This window comes from Balaenoptera musculus, chromosome 12 (assembly GCF_009873245.2).
Source record: "Balaenoptera musculus isolate JJ_BM4_2016_0621 chromosome 12, mBalMus1.pri.v3, whole genome shotgun sequence".
In the NCBI taxonomy this organism is placed as follows: Eukaryota; Metazoa; Chordata; class Mammalia; order Artiodactyla; family Balaenopteridae; genus Balaenoptera; species Balaenoptera musculus.
Window position 1 is genome coordinate 31,795,730 of NC_045796.1, and position 14,318 is coordinate 31,810,047.

Genomic DNA, 14,318 nt, shown 5'->3' on the forward strand with positions numbered 1-14,318 from the left:
TAGTGTGTATTTATTTGTTTACTGGCTTATTATCAGGCTTTTCCATTTGACAAGGAGGGCAGGAATAATTTCTGTATCCCAAATGCCTTGAACAGGGTTTGGTACACACATAGCAAGCATCAATAACATTTTTTTGAGTCAATTAATTAATTGGTTATTTGGGGATAGAATGATTCAGAATGCTTTATATTTTCTCAAAATGGCCTTATATTTTGCAAATGCTCAATGATCAATATGAATTACAATTACAACTAGAAAAAAAGAAATGTTACAACTAATTGGTTAGCTTGGCCTTACAGCCATAAGCATGCTCTTTCAGAAAAACCACAAAGGTGACAAAGATCTTAAAGAGCTATCTAATCAATTACTCATTACCAGCCTGTGAGACAACTGAGGCCATCTTTATATCCTGTCTGCCACCTAAAGGAGACCACAGTGGTCTCAGTGGTTAAGAATGTGCTGGTACTGATAATCTCTGCGACAGTCAGCCTTCTTCCTCATTCTCATCTACATTGTAAAGATTAGTAGGCTAAGATGGGCAACCTCGTAACAGTCATTTCAAATACAGAAATGCTAGATAGCATATAAAAGGTCAAGAAATTGTCATACTCAGGAAAATTCATGTGATCATAATAGCAGGGTAAGGTCAAGGAAATTTATAATGAAAGATGGCTGTTAAAAGTATTATGAGATAAATTAATAGGCACACAGACCTCACAGCCAGCCACTGTCGATCCACCAAAAGATGAGCTTTGTCAATTCTGACATTTTTGGCATAGTGTAGGCGTTTTGGCAAATCAGGAGTCAAATAGGGTGTGAAATGCTGATCAGGTTTTCGGCACTGAAAAAGAGGTAAATTATTTCCTCATGACACCTATAAGATATGCAAACTAATTCAACAATTTCATCTCCTAAGATGATTTGTTAAACACTTTTTAAAAGTAAGAGGATTAAAAAAAAAAAAAAAAAAAAAAGCCTCGCTAATAAAATAGCGATATAAAACCTGAGATGCAAGAACCAATCAAAAGCAGTTACAATTATACTTAAGGGAGTTGATTTTTCTGACCTGTACAAAAAGATCTATAATATCTGTGCTTCACTATTTTCCAATATTAAATCATACAAAAAATATGAAAAATGATGCCACCTGAAGCTCACTAGCCCAGCTCCTTTGAATGAAACATCAGCCCATTCAATTCAGGAGTCAGTGCCTCTGATACCCAAACAAATTTCCAATAGTGGTGTCAACTCCAAAATAAAAACAGATAAGGTAAAACCAACTGACAGGAATTTTCAAAAAAGTTGATGGAGGTTTAAGAAATAAATTACAAATGGCTTGGACTCGAAAATATAGAATACAGCTTTCTTGAAACTTAGATTAAAAACATCCATTAATTTAAACATATGTATTAGAAGACTGTATACTTACACTGAGGTTCCTAACAATTTCTTCAGAATTAACTGTTTCAAAAGAAAAAGAAGTAAATCACATTACAACTGCAAAGAAATATAAACAATTCAGGTGAATTTGACACAGACGCTTATTAATGACTATGATCTGGTAAAATTAAATTAAAAAGTACTTTAAGCAAAGAATTATTTTAGTATTTAAGAATGGAGTATATTTTAACTTAACAATATTAGATATTACCATAGACTTTAACAACAGACTGTAATTAAACATGGGATTTTCTCATTTGCTTCTGTGTGGTCTTCCCAAGAGGTCAGAAGAGGGGGCCTGGTAATCCCTGCATCCTCAGAATCAGGAGGCTATGGTTATTCGCTTTCAGTATTACCTTTATTTTTTTATGTGGTCATCTTCATACTTACAGGTAAAAAAATCATGAGGTACATTATGACTCCTGATACGGGGGGCAGGTCCTTCATACATGTAGAAGTTTACTTGGGAAAAATAATTAGTCATATATTCCACTTTGTCACAATAAGTCTGATCCATTCCTGAATTAAAAAAAAATTATTCACTGAATGTATAAGATGGTAACAATCGGTTGTCTTTGATCAGGTCAAATAGGAGATATTTTATGTTACAGATCTCAAACCAAGTTTGACTGAGAACCTTTACAATTTACCCAATTACTTTATTCTAATTAGCAGGCCTTGAAAATCCTGGCAGTGGAAGAGAAGGATCATGTTTATAAGAGAAGAACAGATAGGAATTATAAACAGATCATCTGTTCAATGCAGATCTATTAAGGTAATTTCAAAGAAGAAAGTTCTCTGTAGGAAGCTAAATAAATCTTTATAACATCTGATTTTACATAAAGCAACATGATATATTTTTAAATCAAAAAATAACATGCATTTTTATAAAACAATACATTAAGCAAGAGAACAAAGCCTAGAGAATTTTTACTTTTCATAAGTGTATTATTTAAATTTATATAAGAAGCATATGCTTTAAAAAAGAATTGGTAGTTAAACCTTTTTTATTTGAAGATTCTTCAGACTCCATCCAAATTTTTATTTTTATTATTTTTACTATTCATTTTATTATTTTTATATTTTATAATTTTTTTAACAAAATATGCATTAAAATATTTTCTTTAATTTTAAAACAATAGGTCAAAGTATTAGGGAACCATTTTAGAAACTTTTAAAATAAATTACTGTGTCTCACATTATCTTGATGTAAGATATAAACAAAATTCTGCAGATGTGTTCCTTTTCCTCTTCTCACCCCATCTAGACTACCCTGTCTAGAAAAGGTCCACTTCTGCTTTATGTACTTCCTACCACACCACATCGAGCAAAATACTTGGCATTGAGTTAGCAGTTTAAAAATGTTTGTTGAATGAATGAGTACTTTAAAAGTGAGGTTGCAGAGGGCATGACATCTGTCTCACTTCTTTTAATATTCAGGTTGACTGAAATGGAGAGCTACCCTCAAGCAGAGAAATGTGGAGTGACAGGGACTTTATAGAAGTCTATTCACATGACTCAAAAGAAATACACAGAACATGGTAAAACTAGCCAATTCAGTAAACAGCAGCCAATCTATATGAATGAATCATTCACTGAAAAGAAGACATTTTTTATGATAAGAGCCCAGCCACATCCTTGTTAAGTACTACTAACTCCAAATATATAGAAAATTAAGTGTATGGATAGATTTTTCAGAATGAATGTTAGAATAATTAAACTAAAAGTATAAATTTTAGTCCTCTATTCATCACAGCCTACTACAAAGCTCATTCTTTGCTCATTCAAGAGCTTCTAGGTCTAGAAATAGACTTTAAAAATCTCTATTTTTTTTGTATGCTCCCCGAAGTGATAAGATTTAATCAACGATAAAATACAATTTTAAAAAAAGCACGATAAAATATGATTTAAAAAAAAGCATACCATGGTCAGCCAAAAGGATTATATTGACACAATTGACTAAGTTTCTCTGCTTTAGGCCTTCCATCAACAATCCAAAAGTGTAATCTACTAACTGTAAGGCTTGAATTACCTAAGGAAAAAAAAATTGGAGTTAAGATTATCTTCATGAATTAAGGCTTAATTAACCAAACCATTACCTAATCGAGTAAAAATTAAATAATTTCCTTCTCTGAAATTGTTGGGTTTTGAAATAGGATATCAGAGCCCAGCACCCATACTACATTTACCAAATACCAATTCCCTATATTTCTATAGCCAAAAAAAAAAAAAAAAAAAAAAATTAAACCATATTCCCTACAAAGGAAAATAGACTACTGGCCAATAAATACCTGAGAAAAAGTGTTCAACTTCAACATTATTCAAACATTATTTAACTGCAAAGGTTTTCATGATAATTTCCAATGCTGGGGAGAAGAGTCCATAGACACTTCTATAGGAACCTAAATGGTTACATATGTTCCAGAGAATAATGTGACAATGTGTAGCCAGAGAGTTTAAAAGGGGCATACCCTGTAACCTAATAATTCTGTTTCTGGGCATTTGTCCTAAGTAAACAGAGTACAGATGGAGATTTACATACAAGGATATTCATCACATTATTTATTTACAATTTAAATACAAGAAAAAAAATTATACCATATCCTTAAGTAGGCATACTCAATAACCATTAAAAAATATTTAAGCAACCTAAATGTCCATCAACAGACGAATGGATAAAGAAGATGTGCTACATATATACAATGGAATATTACTCAGCCATAAAAAGGAACGACAATGGGTCATTTGTAGAGACGTGGGTGGACCTAGAGAGTGTCATATAGAGTGAAGTAAGTCAGAAAGAGAAAAACAAATATTGTATATTAACGCATATATGTGGAATCTAGAAAAATGGTACAGATGACCTTATTTGCAAAGCAGAAATAGAGACACAGATGTAGAGAACTAATGTATGGACACCAAGGGGGAAAGGGAGTGGGGATGGGAGGAATTGGGAGATTGGGATTGACATATATACACTACTGATACTATGTATAAAATAGATAACTAATGAGAACATACTGTATAGCACAGGGAACTCTACTTAATACACTGTGGTGACCTAAATTGGAAGAAAATCCAAAAAAGAGGGGATATATGTATATGTATAACTGATTCATTTTGCTGTACAGTAGTAGAAACTAACACAACATTGTAAAGCAACTATACTCCAATAAAAAATAATTTAAAAAATATTTTTAAAGAACAATGGCATAGGAAGATGATCACAATACAATGCTAAAGTTAAAAAATTAAAGCCAAACTGTATGCACACCCATACATATTGCATAATCCAATTTTGTTTTTAAATACATTCAGCATTTCATAGTAAAGTCACATATATGGAAAACCAAAAGAAAATATATCAAGGTACGGTTAACAGTGATTGTCTCTGAATAATGAGTTGGAGTTCATTTTTATTTTATTGTTTATATTCTTTTGTATTTTTAGATTTTTCTACACTTTATCGATATAGTATATTTAACTGACTTAAGGTTTAAGTGAATAATTTTAAACTAACATAACCTCATTTTTTTTCAGTGAATAAGAAAATGTAATAGCACTTTCCCCACGGGATTGGGGGAAATGTTTAATCTTCTTAGTACTATTATAACAATGATTGCCTTTTTTTTTCTTTTTTGAGAAAGGATTTTACAATTTTACAATTTTATTTTATTGGCTTTGAGAAAGCCAATTACTGTTAAGAGTGTTAGTGCATTACCTCATGAAATCTCTCAGCAAACATTCATGGAAGGTGCTACTGGAATTTCCAGTTACAGAGACCAGGAAACTTGAGGTTTAAAGCAGTTAAGTGACATGTTGGTGATCCCACAGTTACTAAGGGACAGGGCAGGACTTTAACTCCAATCATCTCTATATACTGCTAAGTCTATCATCAACTCCATGACACTTTCCTGACCCTCATTCTCAGGGTGACCACGCACTCTGGTTTGCCAGTGAGAGTCATGGTTTCCACCTGTCATCACAGCCTAATTATGTTCCCTTTCACATACGCCACCTACTCACTCCTCCTGGCTGCACTCAGAGCCCTTCCTCCTCTGTCCTCCCCTGGCATCCTGGCATCCCGCTACCTTTGGACTCTCCACAGTTTAGAAATCATCTGTGCCTCTGCCTTTCTCCCCAGGAGCATGGGAGCTCCTGCAGGGAAAGGACTGTGCAACCAAACTCATCACCTGCTTCCTAAGCACAGAGCTGTTCACAAAGTACACACTCCATAGATGGCACGTTGCACTGAACGTGAAGTGAGTAGATGCCAGCCTCCTATTCTAGCCCAGACAAAGCTAAGAAACAAGAAATGCCTATAACAGGCAATGAGTAAGATAATTAACAGGGATAGAAAGCTCTGAGGCAAACTAAGTTTGGGTAGAAAACCCAACTTCTTTCACATGCAATCATGATCACTCACTTTCACAGGGGACACTGTGGAAACAGTAAAATCAATCCTGATATAATTAATTAACTGGAAAGACCCTCAATGAACAATTTTTCTCTGGATCTGGAAATCCCCTTGGGTAAAATGGCATTCAAGGCTGCTCTATGCAGCAGAGACATAACCTGTTTTTCAAAAGGTACAACATTCCTCCTGTCTTGTTCCAGCTCCTTCCACATGCTTCCCCCAAAACAGAGTCCTTCGGTGCTCAGAAATTTTCCCATCACGTTCATGAGCATTAGCAACATGTCAGTCAATCTGTTCTTAATTTCAATTTTCTTTTCAGAATTAAATTTTTCTTCCCAACTTTTCATTCCATCTAAGATTAATAATTTGTTTTTTAATAATGAATAATTACTGGATCTTATTAAAGTATTAGACCATTATTTAAAGTTACTGGAACCAACCAGGACACTCTGTGCCTAATTCAACATCAATCCTAGAGACTCATCGGAGCAAATTTGTTATTAAGAAGTTCTGATTTTATTATACTTCAAATGCCTCTCCCACCTCCTCCTACCTCTCCAAATCCTGTCACCCTCTACATCCCCATTTCATAAAGCCTTCTCCAGCTATGCCAGGTCACAATAATCTTCCCATCTAAACACTATTTAAGCTATGAAATTTTTTTAAGGTTTCTTTGAGAAAGAATCCTTTTGTGCATTAACTCGTTATTTCCTTTATCTGCCCTTTCAACCTGGTTTCTGGTACAGGAGCTTCATCTTCTTCACCTCTAAGAATGCCTGGCATGACATCAGGCCCACAAGAAACTGTTAAAAGTAGGTCTTAGGGACTTCCCTGGCGGTCCAGTGGTTAAGACTCCACGCTCCCAATGCAGGGGACACCGGTTCGATCCTTTGTTGGGGACCTAAGATCCCGCATGCTGCGCGCCAAATAAAATAAAAAATTTTTTAAAAAGTAAGCCTCAAAGGGATAGCAGGGCAAGAGCAAGGGTACTGATAACTGAAAAACCTAGAACTAGTTAATAAGCTTTCAATATAGTAAATCATCTTTTTACTTTCAAATTATGTCATAGTAACTCTGAATCAAAGTATGTGATTAAAAGTAACAATAGCAATAACAAAGCCATAAAGCTTTCCAGTTTCTGCATCTGTTTGGCCTCTTCTTAAGTTTTAAATGAGGCTTTGTTTTAATCCTTCTATTTTCACTGTTCACTCTTTCTTTCCTTAGGACATCTCCGCTTCGATGCACCATCTGTATGCTGCCAAACTGCCTGATCTCCATCTCCTTTGAGCTTTAAATCCATATTTATTTGCCTTCTGGACATCTCCATTTGGATGTCACAGGCACCCCAGTCACAACATGATCTTCACCTCCAAGAAGATGCCCTTCAGTGGTCTTATTGGAGGAACCTGCCTGCTTATGCTAGAAACCTGAAAATCACCATTGATCCCCCACCCCATCACCTATCTCACACCAAGTCATATCAAGTCCATCTCTTAAATGAATCTTAAATATACCTTCTTCCATCCATGATGGTTGCCACTACCACAGTCCAAGTCACTATTATCTCTTTCCTGAAACATTGTAAAAGCTAACTCATGTCTCCCCACTTTCCCTTGCTCCCTCTAACCCATTCCTCTTACATGATAAAAGTGATTTTTAAATTCACATAGATCTGATCATGTCCTTCCCTGATTAAAATGCCTCAGTGCTTCGCATTGCACGTTTTATGGCCTAGAAGAACTCGCGTGGTTTGGTGCTTGCCTCCTTCTGTAAGCTTCCTCTTAGCCCTCTCCCCTGGTCCACAGTGCTCCTGACATTAGTGAGAGATAATCCTCATATAGCAATTCAGACAGTACCTGGCACAGAGCAGCACACAATAAGAGTTAGCTGCTATTCTTATTTTTACCATTATCATATTATCTATTTGTCTAGCTACCTGTCCATTTGTCTGTCCATTTGTTCCTCTAATGTGCTCAACTCCTCCCTTAACCAGGCCATTTGTGAACTTTTTATCTTTTTTGTTATTCAGAGAACTTTCTAACCAGCCCCAACCCAGACTAGGTTAGCCCCTAAAGACCTCTCAGGGCATTCTGATTGTTCCCTTGGCAGCACTTTTCCAAATTACACTTAAAATTTATTTGGGTACTAAACTAGAGCATTGGATAGAAGAAAAAGATATGGCACCTAAAGTCAGCTGTAGGGGTCAGACAAATGCAGATTAGAGTATCCCCTCTCAAATCATATCAAGCAGGGATAACAATTAAAATGGAAAAGAAGAAATGGTGAATATGCTTTAGATAGTTACTAAGCCATTCACCCTTAGAATAACCTGATTAAGTGTTAGATTCTGTGAGACAGTCAAGGGTGGTGTAGGAATATAAAAGAGGACAAATGGGTTCATAGTGGTCAGACATGAGCAGGGCTTATATTAGAAATCATTTTGATTTAATGAGAAGGAAGAAGAAGGGCATTTCTGGCAAACACCTAAGTCATGCTGCCAGAATGAATATGCTTGCATTCCAACTGAGGAAAACTGTTAAATGAGTTTCCGTGGGGTAAGGAAACGCCATACTCATGGGGACCTTTGCAACTTTATATCATGTCCAAGACAATGCAGCCTTGAGTGGGTTTTAGAAGAGAATCAGCTTTTTAAAAAAATCATATTTAAGAACTATATTTCTGTAGTAAATACAAAATGGTTTAGATAATGAAGAAACAAGTATTGAAGGGTCTACCTCAATTATAATGGGGGCCTAGAAGGCGAATAACTCTGACTGATGCAATAATATATTGTCCAATTATAAGGAACTTCTGATTGGAACTGTGCTTGAATAGACAGCCGTATATTCTACGACGGACTTTCAGGTGACATGGCTCGAAATGGGCTACATTAACATGTTAAGTTGACACACTGGATCTAGCCTTGATGTTCTCGTGATGTGACATAACAATGCTGCATCTAAGCATTCAATAAGTGTTATCAAATTAATTAAGATGTGCTTAATAAGGCAGATATTGTTTTTACACGTTTAACTATTTTGTGGTTAATAAAGCAGATAATCATTTAGACTTTTAACTATTTTTATGTCTTCATCTATATCAAATACACTTGTATTCAGTGGAAATTAAAGAATAACATTTCATGCTGTGGGTGAAGGCTAGATGATTTTAGCTTTGTTTAAAAAGAAAAACTTACTGCGGCACTGACTGGTCCCTGAGCATGTCCTGCAGAATCAGGTTGTTCCACGTATATGGTATAAAAATCGGGTCTAGGAGTAAAATTGAAACAGAGAAAGACGTTACCCATTTGGAATAAAGGTACAAGTTGGGTGTGGGAGATTTGTAGGTCTGGAACTTTGTGGCAGTTTCCTCCTCTTTTTCTCTGGTCTTTCCTTCTCTACAACCAGGCCCAGTGGTTCAGTGGTTCTGCTTGGCTTTGGCAGGGATGGTGGTCTAGCAGGAAGTAAATGAGACCTTCCAGGATGTAAGCACTTGTCTGACTCAGTGCTGAAAATCTGTCTTGTTCTTGCTGTTAAGACCCCTCTTGATGAGCCTCGGCCCTCTGTATTTCCTACTTTATGACTTTCTGCTGACTCTTTTCTCTGCCACACTAGTTCTTTCTTTAAATGTCTGGTTTTAAGAATAATTCTTGAAAAATGCCTGTAAAAAGGAAACGCCAAGTTTTTTTCCAAAATGGTAATTTAAACTAAGAAATACTTTCATTTTATGCCCACAAACATCCCGCTGTGCCAGCACTTCCCTGACACTAGATATTACCGTTCAGCTTTGGGCAGGTCCAGCCACTTTAACAATGTAAAGACCCTCTCTTCATATGTGACACTTCTGAAATGAAAAGTAAAAATAATTTTTAAAAATTAATCGAATCAAAATAACTTCATTATATGCCTGCTCAGGAAGGCAGGTTGATATTTTTAGATATTTTGTGTCCATATATTATAAAAATACTGAAAGGGATTCAGTACTACTCAGAGGGATTCCCGTTTTCAATACCTATAGAGAGATACACTCGACTCACTATAAATTCAATGTATATTGTTTTCTTTCCTTCTCATTCATCCTTCCTTCACTGTTCCCCCGATTAAAATAGAAGGCCATTAATTACTATCCATTAGTTCAATTTGTTTATTTTTATTTACTTCATTCATTTATGCATTTATGTGCACTATCTTTTGTCAGACATGATTTCTTCATTTTAAACAGAATTTATCAGTGAGCAAACCAAAGACGACGTCCTTCCTAGAGGTTACATTCTAGTCAAGGAAGACAAACAATAAATAGGCCTAATACATAAATAAATTACAGAGTGTATTAAAAGGTGAAAAATGCTATGGGAAAACAAAAGCAAGACTAGAGCCAGAATATGGGGCACTGAGAAACTGGAGTGGGAGGATTTGAACTTGAAATCTTAGTGTGATGAGGCTAAGACAATACGGAGAAGGTAATTTTTGAGCTACAGCCAGAAGGAGGTGAGGGAGTGGGCTGTACAGATACATGGAGTAAGACTGTCTCAGGCAGAGGAACAGCCTGTGCAAAGGCCCTACAGCAGAAGCAAGCCTGGTATGTTGGGGTCACCGAAAAGGTCAGTATGGCTCGAGTAGAGTGACAGAACCCAGGAAAGTAGCTGGAGAGGAGTCCGAGAGGCAGGGGCACAGCAGGGCTCATACCACTAGGGCCTTGTGGGATTTACTCTTTGCTAAACTGCAAGCCGTTGAAGTTTTTGGTGCAAAAGAGTGCCATAATCGGACTTGTTCTTTTAAGTAATTATTCTGGCTGATAAACTGAGAATAGATTATAGGGAACAGAAATAGAAACAGGGAGACGTGTAAAAAGGCAGCTGCAGTAGTGCAGGCAAAAGAGGATGACAGCTCGACCAGAGTGTTAATGCTGGGGGTAATAAAAAGCTCTCAGACTGCATATAATATTTTGAATTAGAGGCACAAGGGTTTACTGACAGATGGGATGAGGGATGTAAGAGAGAGGAATCAATGTTGACTTCAAGATTTTTTGGCCCAAACAACTGGAAAAATAAAATTACCATCAAGATTAAGACCAAAAAAAAAAAAAAATTCTAGGGGCTTCCCTGGTGGCACTGTGGTTAAGAATCCACCTGCCAGTTCTGGGGACACGGGTTCGAGCCCTGGTCCGGGACGATCCCACATGCCGCGGAGCAACTAAGCCCGTGTGCCACAACTACTGAAGCCCGCACACCACAACTACCGAAGTCCGCACGCCTAGAGTCCGTGTGCCCTAACAAGAGAAGCCACCGCAGTGAGAAGCCCGTGCACCGCAACGAAGAGTAGCGCCCCCCTCGCCGCGACTAGAGAAAGCCCATGCGCAGCAACGAAGACCCAACGCAGCCAAAAAAAAATCGAATCATCCCTGCCTAGACGGGATCACATCTGCAGGTGCTTTAGTACCTGTTGTAAATCCTATATATGGAAGGAAAGGTGCCATTTATAGCCACATCTGATCCTGGCCAAAAGTAGGTACCAGCTTTTAAACCTTGATACATTGCTGTCAGCCAGATCTATAAAGAGAAAATTTCAAATAAGTGGAGGTCAAGAGAATAATCAGTTTGAGTAGAAATGGTGCCATTTATGAGAAACTTGAACAGTATTAACAGTTGCAAAATTTATTCAACTATTAAAATGTATTTAAATTATTTAAAATTTGTCTTTGTCGCAGTTTAAAAAAGTAATTATCCAGGCATCCACTTCAAAAATCAAAAAACATAGGACAGTAAGAAAGATCATTTTTCAAATTGGTAAAATTGTACAGTTCTTCTTTCCCTTTTAAAGATTTATAAAACAGAATGAGTAAAAACGTTAACAGATAATCTTTCTGAGTAACTTCCAGGTTGATACGTTTATAATACAACATCCAAGTTTCAACTGAAGACAATTTAGGTGAACAACTATACACGTTAAAAAGATTCAAATTATAATTATAAATAATGGTGAAACACCATCCCACCCCTAGCCCTTAGAAATTAAAAAGATAATGTAAAACTCAAAGTGGAGAGAGAAGAGAGATCCACTGTCACGTTGGGAAATGAAGGTTACTTTGGAGCCACATGAAGAATACTACATACTGGTTGTCCATGCCACCAAACTGGATTATCTTTCTCCTTTGAAGAAAGTGAAAACTTCTTGTTGAGGTATACGTCATACATATTATTGTCAATGATGCCATGTGATTCTGGATATAACCCCTAAAATGATAATTTTTTAAAAAGATTTAAGGTAAAATAATAAGTTAATAAAACATACATTTAAATTGAAATAGCATAAGACCTATAACTCATATTTGAAAAGATGCCATATACCTTTCAATATAAAACCCCTGGATCTGAACCCTAATGCCAAATATACATACTAGTATTATATATATTCTAGTTCCACTGTGGTCTATAGCTGCAAATGAATGACATTAGGCAGATGATTTGGGCTGATAGTTTTAATATAACTCATGTTATTAATAACTGTTTGCTAATTATAGATTCTATATTATAATAATGATTAGCCATTGGTTTTATTGGCAGTAATAGCAAGAAATTTACTACATGGATGCTTTTAAGTATCAGATAGCCTGGCAAATGGGTTAAAGTGTGTTACCAGCACTTTAAAAGGAAGCCTGCCAAGTCTCTGTACTTCCTCCCTTCCATTCATCCATCAATCCAGTCATTCCTTCAATTCACATATTTTTATTGAATGCCCATGATACCCTATGCAGTTGTAACTATATTTAGAGAGGTTTTTAGGGTCATTATTTCGGAACATTACTATATATATGAATATGGATACATATGCATATGTAGGAAATTAATAGCACTTATGTATAATCCCTCATTTATATATACATGTATAAGTATTAATATACTATGTATGTAGACTTATGTAAGTATGCGTACATATAGTCAATTCTTGCTATTTGCAATAGTTATGCTCTATAAAGTTGCTGCAAACACTGAATTAGTGAATATCGAACCACTGCTCCTAGAGAAAATAAAGGGTTAGGTTCCTGTGAGCTTTTGGTTACAATATTTTTGTCTACTGATCCATATGTAATCTTGTTTTATGTGTGTTTCTGTTTGAAGATCCCTTATTTAATATATATTTTTAGTTCAGTATAACTCATGACTGAACAAATCTAACACACATATCTTTTCCATAAGGTACATCACAGACTTCTTGCTCTTAGGAACACTAGAAAGTACTTGAGCACCACACTTGAGGGCCATTGTAAACAGCAAAATCTCCAATAAAAGAGCACAAACATGTGAAAAACATGGCACTAAATAGACAGTAGACTGTGAAAACAACATTTGTTTATAGAATGAGAGCTAAAAACAAGAAGGCAGAGTAATGCCTTGTTAGACCTCAGCTGGAAACATGTGAGCTGGGTAACTCAAATGTTTAGGTGAATCTGCAAAATGGAATCTGCATTTATACATGCACACACACACATGCAAACACACATATATACATATATACATACATATAATTACTTAAGGGCTAAAATTTAAATAAGTTGTAATTACTGTTCCATACTAATAAATGCAATGTAGTAAAGACATAATATCCTTTGGCAATAAAGGCTGAGGCAGAGGATGCCTTAAGATGTGTTCTAAATCTATAAATATTAAATAAGTTAATCTTCCTTTGAGTTCATTTTGATCATTTCTTGTACGTCTTCTCATACATTGAGAATTCATTTGCTTTACTTGCTTTATCTAAAGAGATATAGCCAGTTTGGGACTTCCCTGGTGGCGCAGTGGTTAAGAATCCACCTGCCAATGCTGGGGACATGGGTTCGAGCCCTGGTCCCAGAAGATCCCATATGCAGCAGAGCAACTAAGCCTGTGCTCCACAACTACTGAACCTGCACTCTAGAGCCCGCGAGCCACAACTACTGAGCCTGCGCACCACAACTACTGAAGCCCGTGCGCCTAGAGCCTGTGCTCCACAACAATGAGAAGCCCGCACACTGCAACGAAGAGTGGCCCCTGCTCGCTGCAACTAGAGAAAGCCCGTGCGTAACAACAAAGACCCAACGCAGACAAAAATAAATAAATATTTAAAAATAAATAAATAAATTTATAAAGAGATATAGCCAGTTTGAATTCAATTATGAAACAAGAGACTTTATCAAATTAAATATAATAAAAAAAGACTAGGAAAGAAAGAACTTTCCCACATCAGAGTGGCTGTCCTCATACATAGCCTACCATTCCCAGCAGACCTTCAGATAAATGGAGGTTAATCAAAAGATCAGAATAGAGGGTATTTCTCACATCCAAGAGGCTATCCTGGCCTGTCACAGAGGTAAATGAATCTAATGCTGGGACACTCATTCATAGTTAACATCTCACAGCCCTGGATTGACCCCATACTGAGACACTCCTTCCCAGCCTGAATTAGCTGTGACTGCCACCACACAT

General features: G+C 36.3%; 1 protein-coding gene across 3 annotated transcripts in view; it reads right to left on the reverse strand.

Annotated features, from left to right (window-relative positions):
• ENPP3 (ectonucleotide pyrophosphatase/phosphodiesterase 3) overlaps positions 1–14,318 on the reverse strand; it is a 94,638-nt gene that overhangs the window by 29,847 nt on the left and 50,473 nt on the right. For all 3 annotated transcript variants that reach the window (XM_036871130.1, XM_036871132.1, XM_036871131.1), the window contains 8 exons: positions 11,970–12,089; positions 11,296–11,405; positions 9,635–9,700; positions 9,054–9,126; positions 3,364–3,472; positions 1,831–1,959; positions 1,430–1,461; positions 714–841 (listed from right to left, as the gene is read on the reverse strand). In XM_036871130.1, coding sequence (XP_036727025.1) covers positions 714–841; positions 1,430–1,461; positions 1,831–1,959; positions 3,364–3,472; positions 9,054–9,126; positions 9,635–9,700; positions 11,296–11,405; positions 11,970–12,089 — 767 coding nt within the window. The remainder of the gene's footprint in view (positions 1–713; positions 842–1,429; positions 1,462–1,830; positions 1,960–3,363; positions 3,473–9,053; positions 9,127–9,634; positions 9,701–11,295; positions 11,406–11,969; positions 12,090–14,318) is intronic.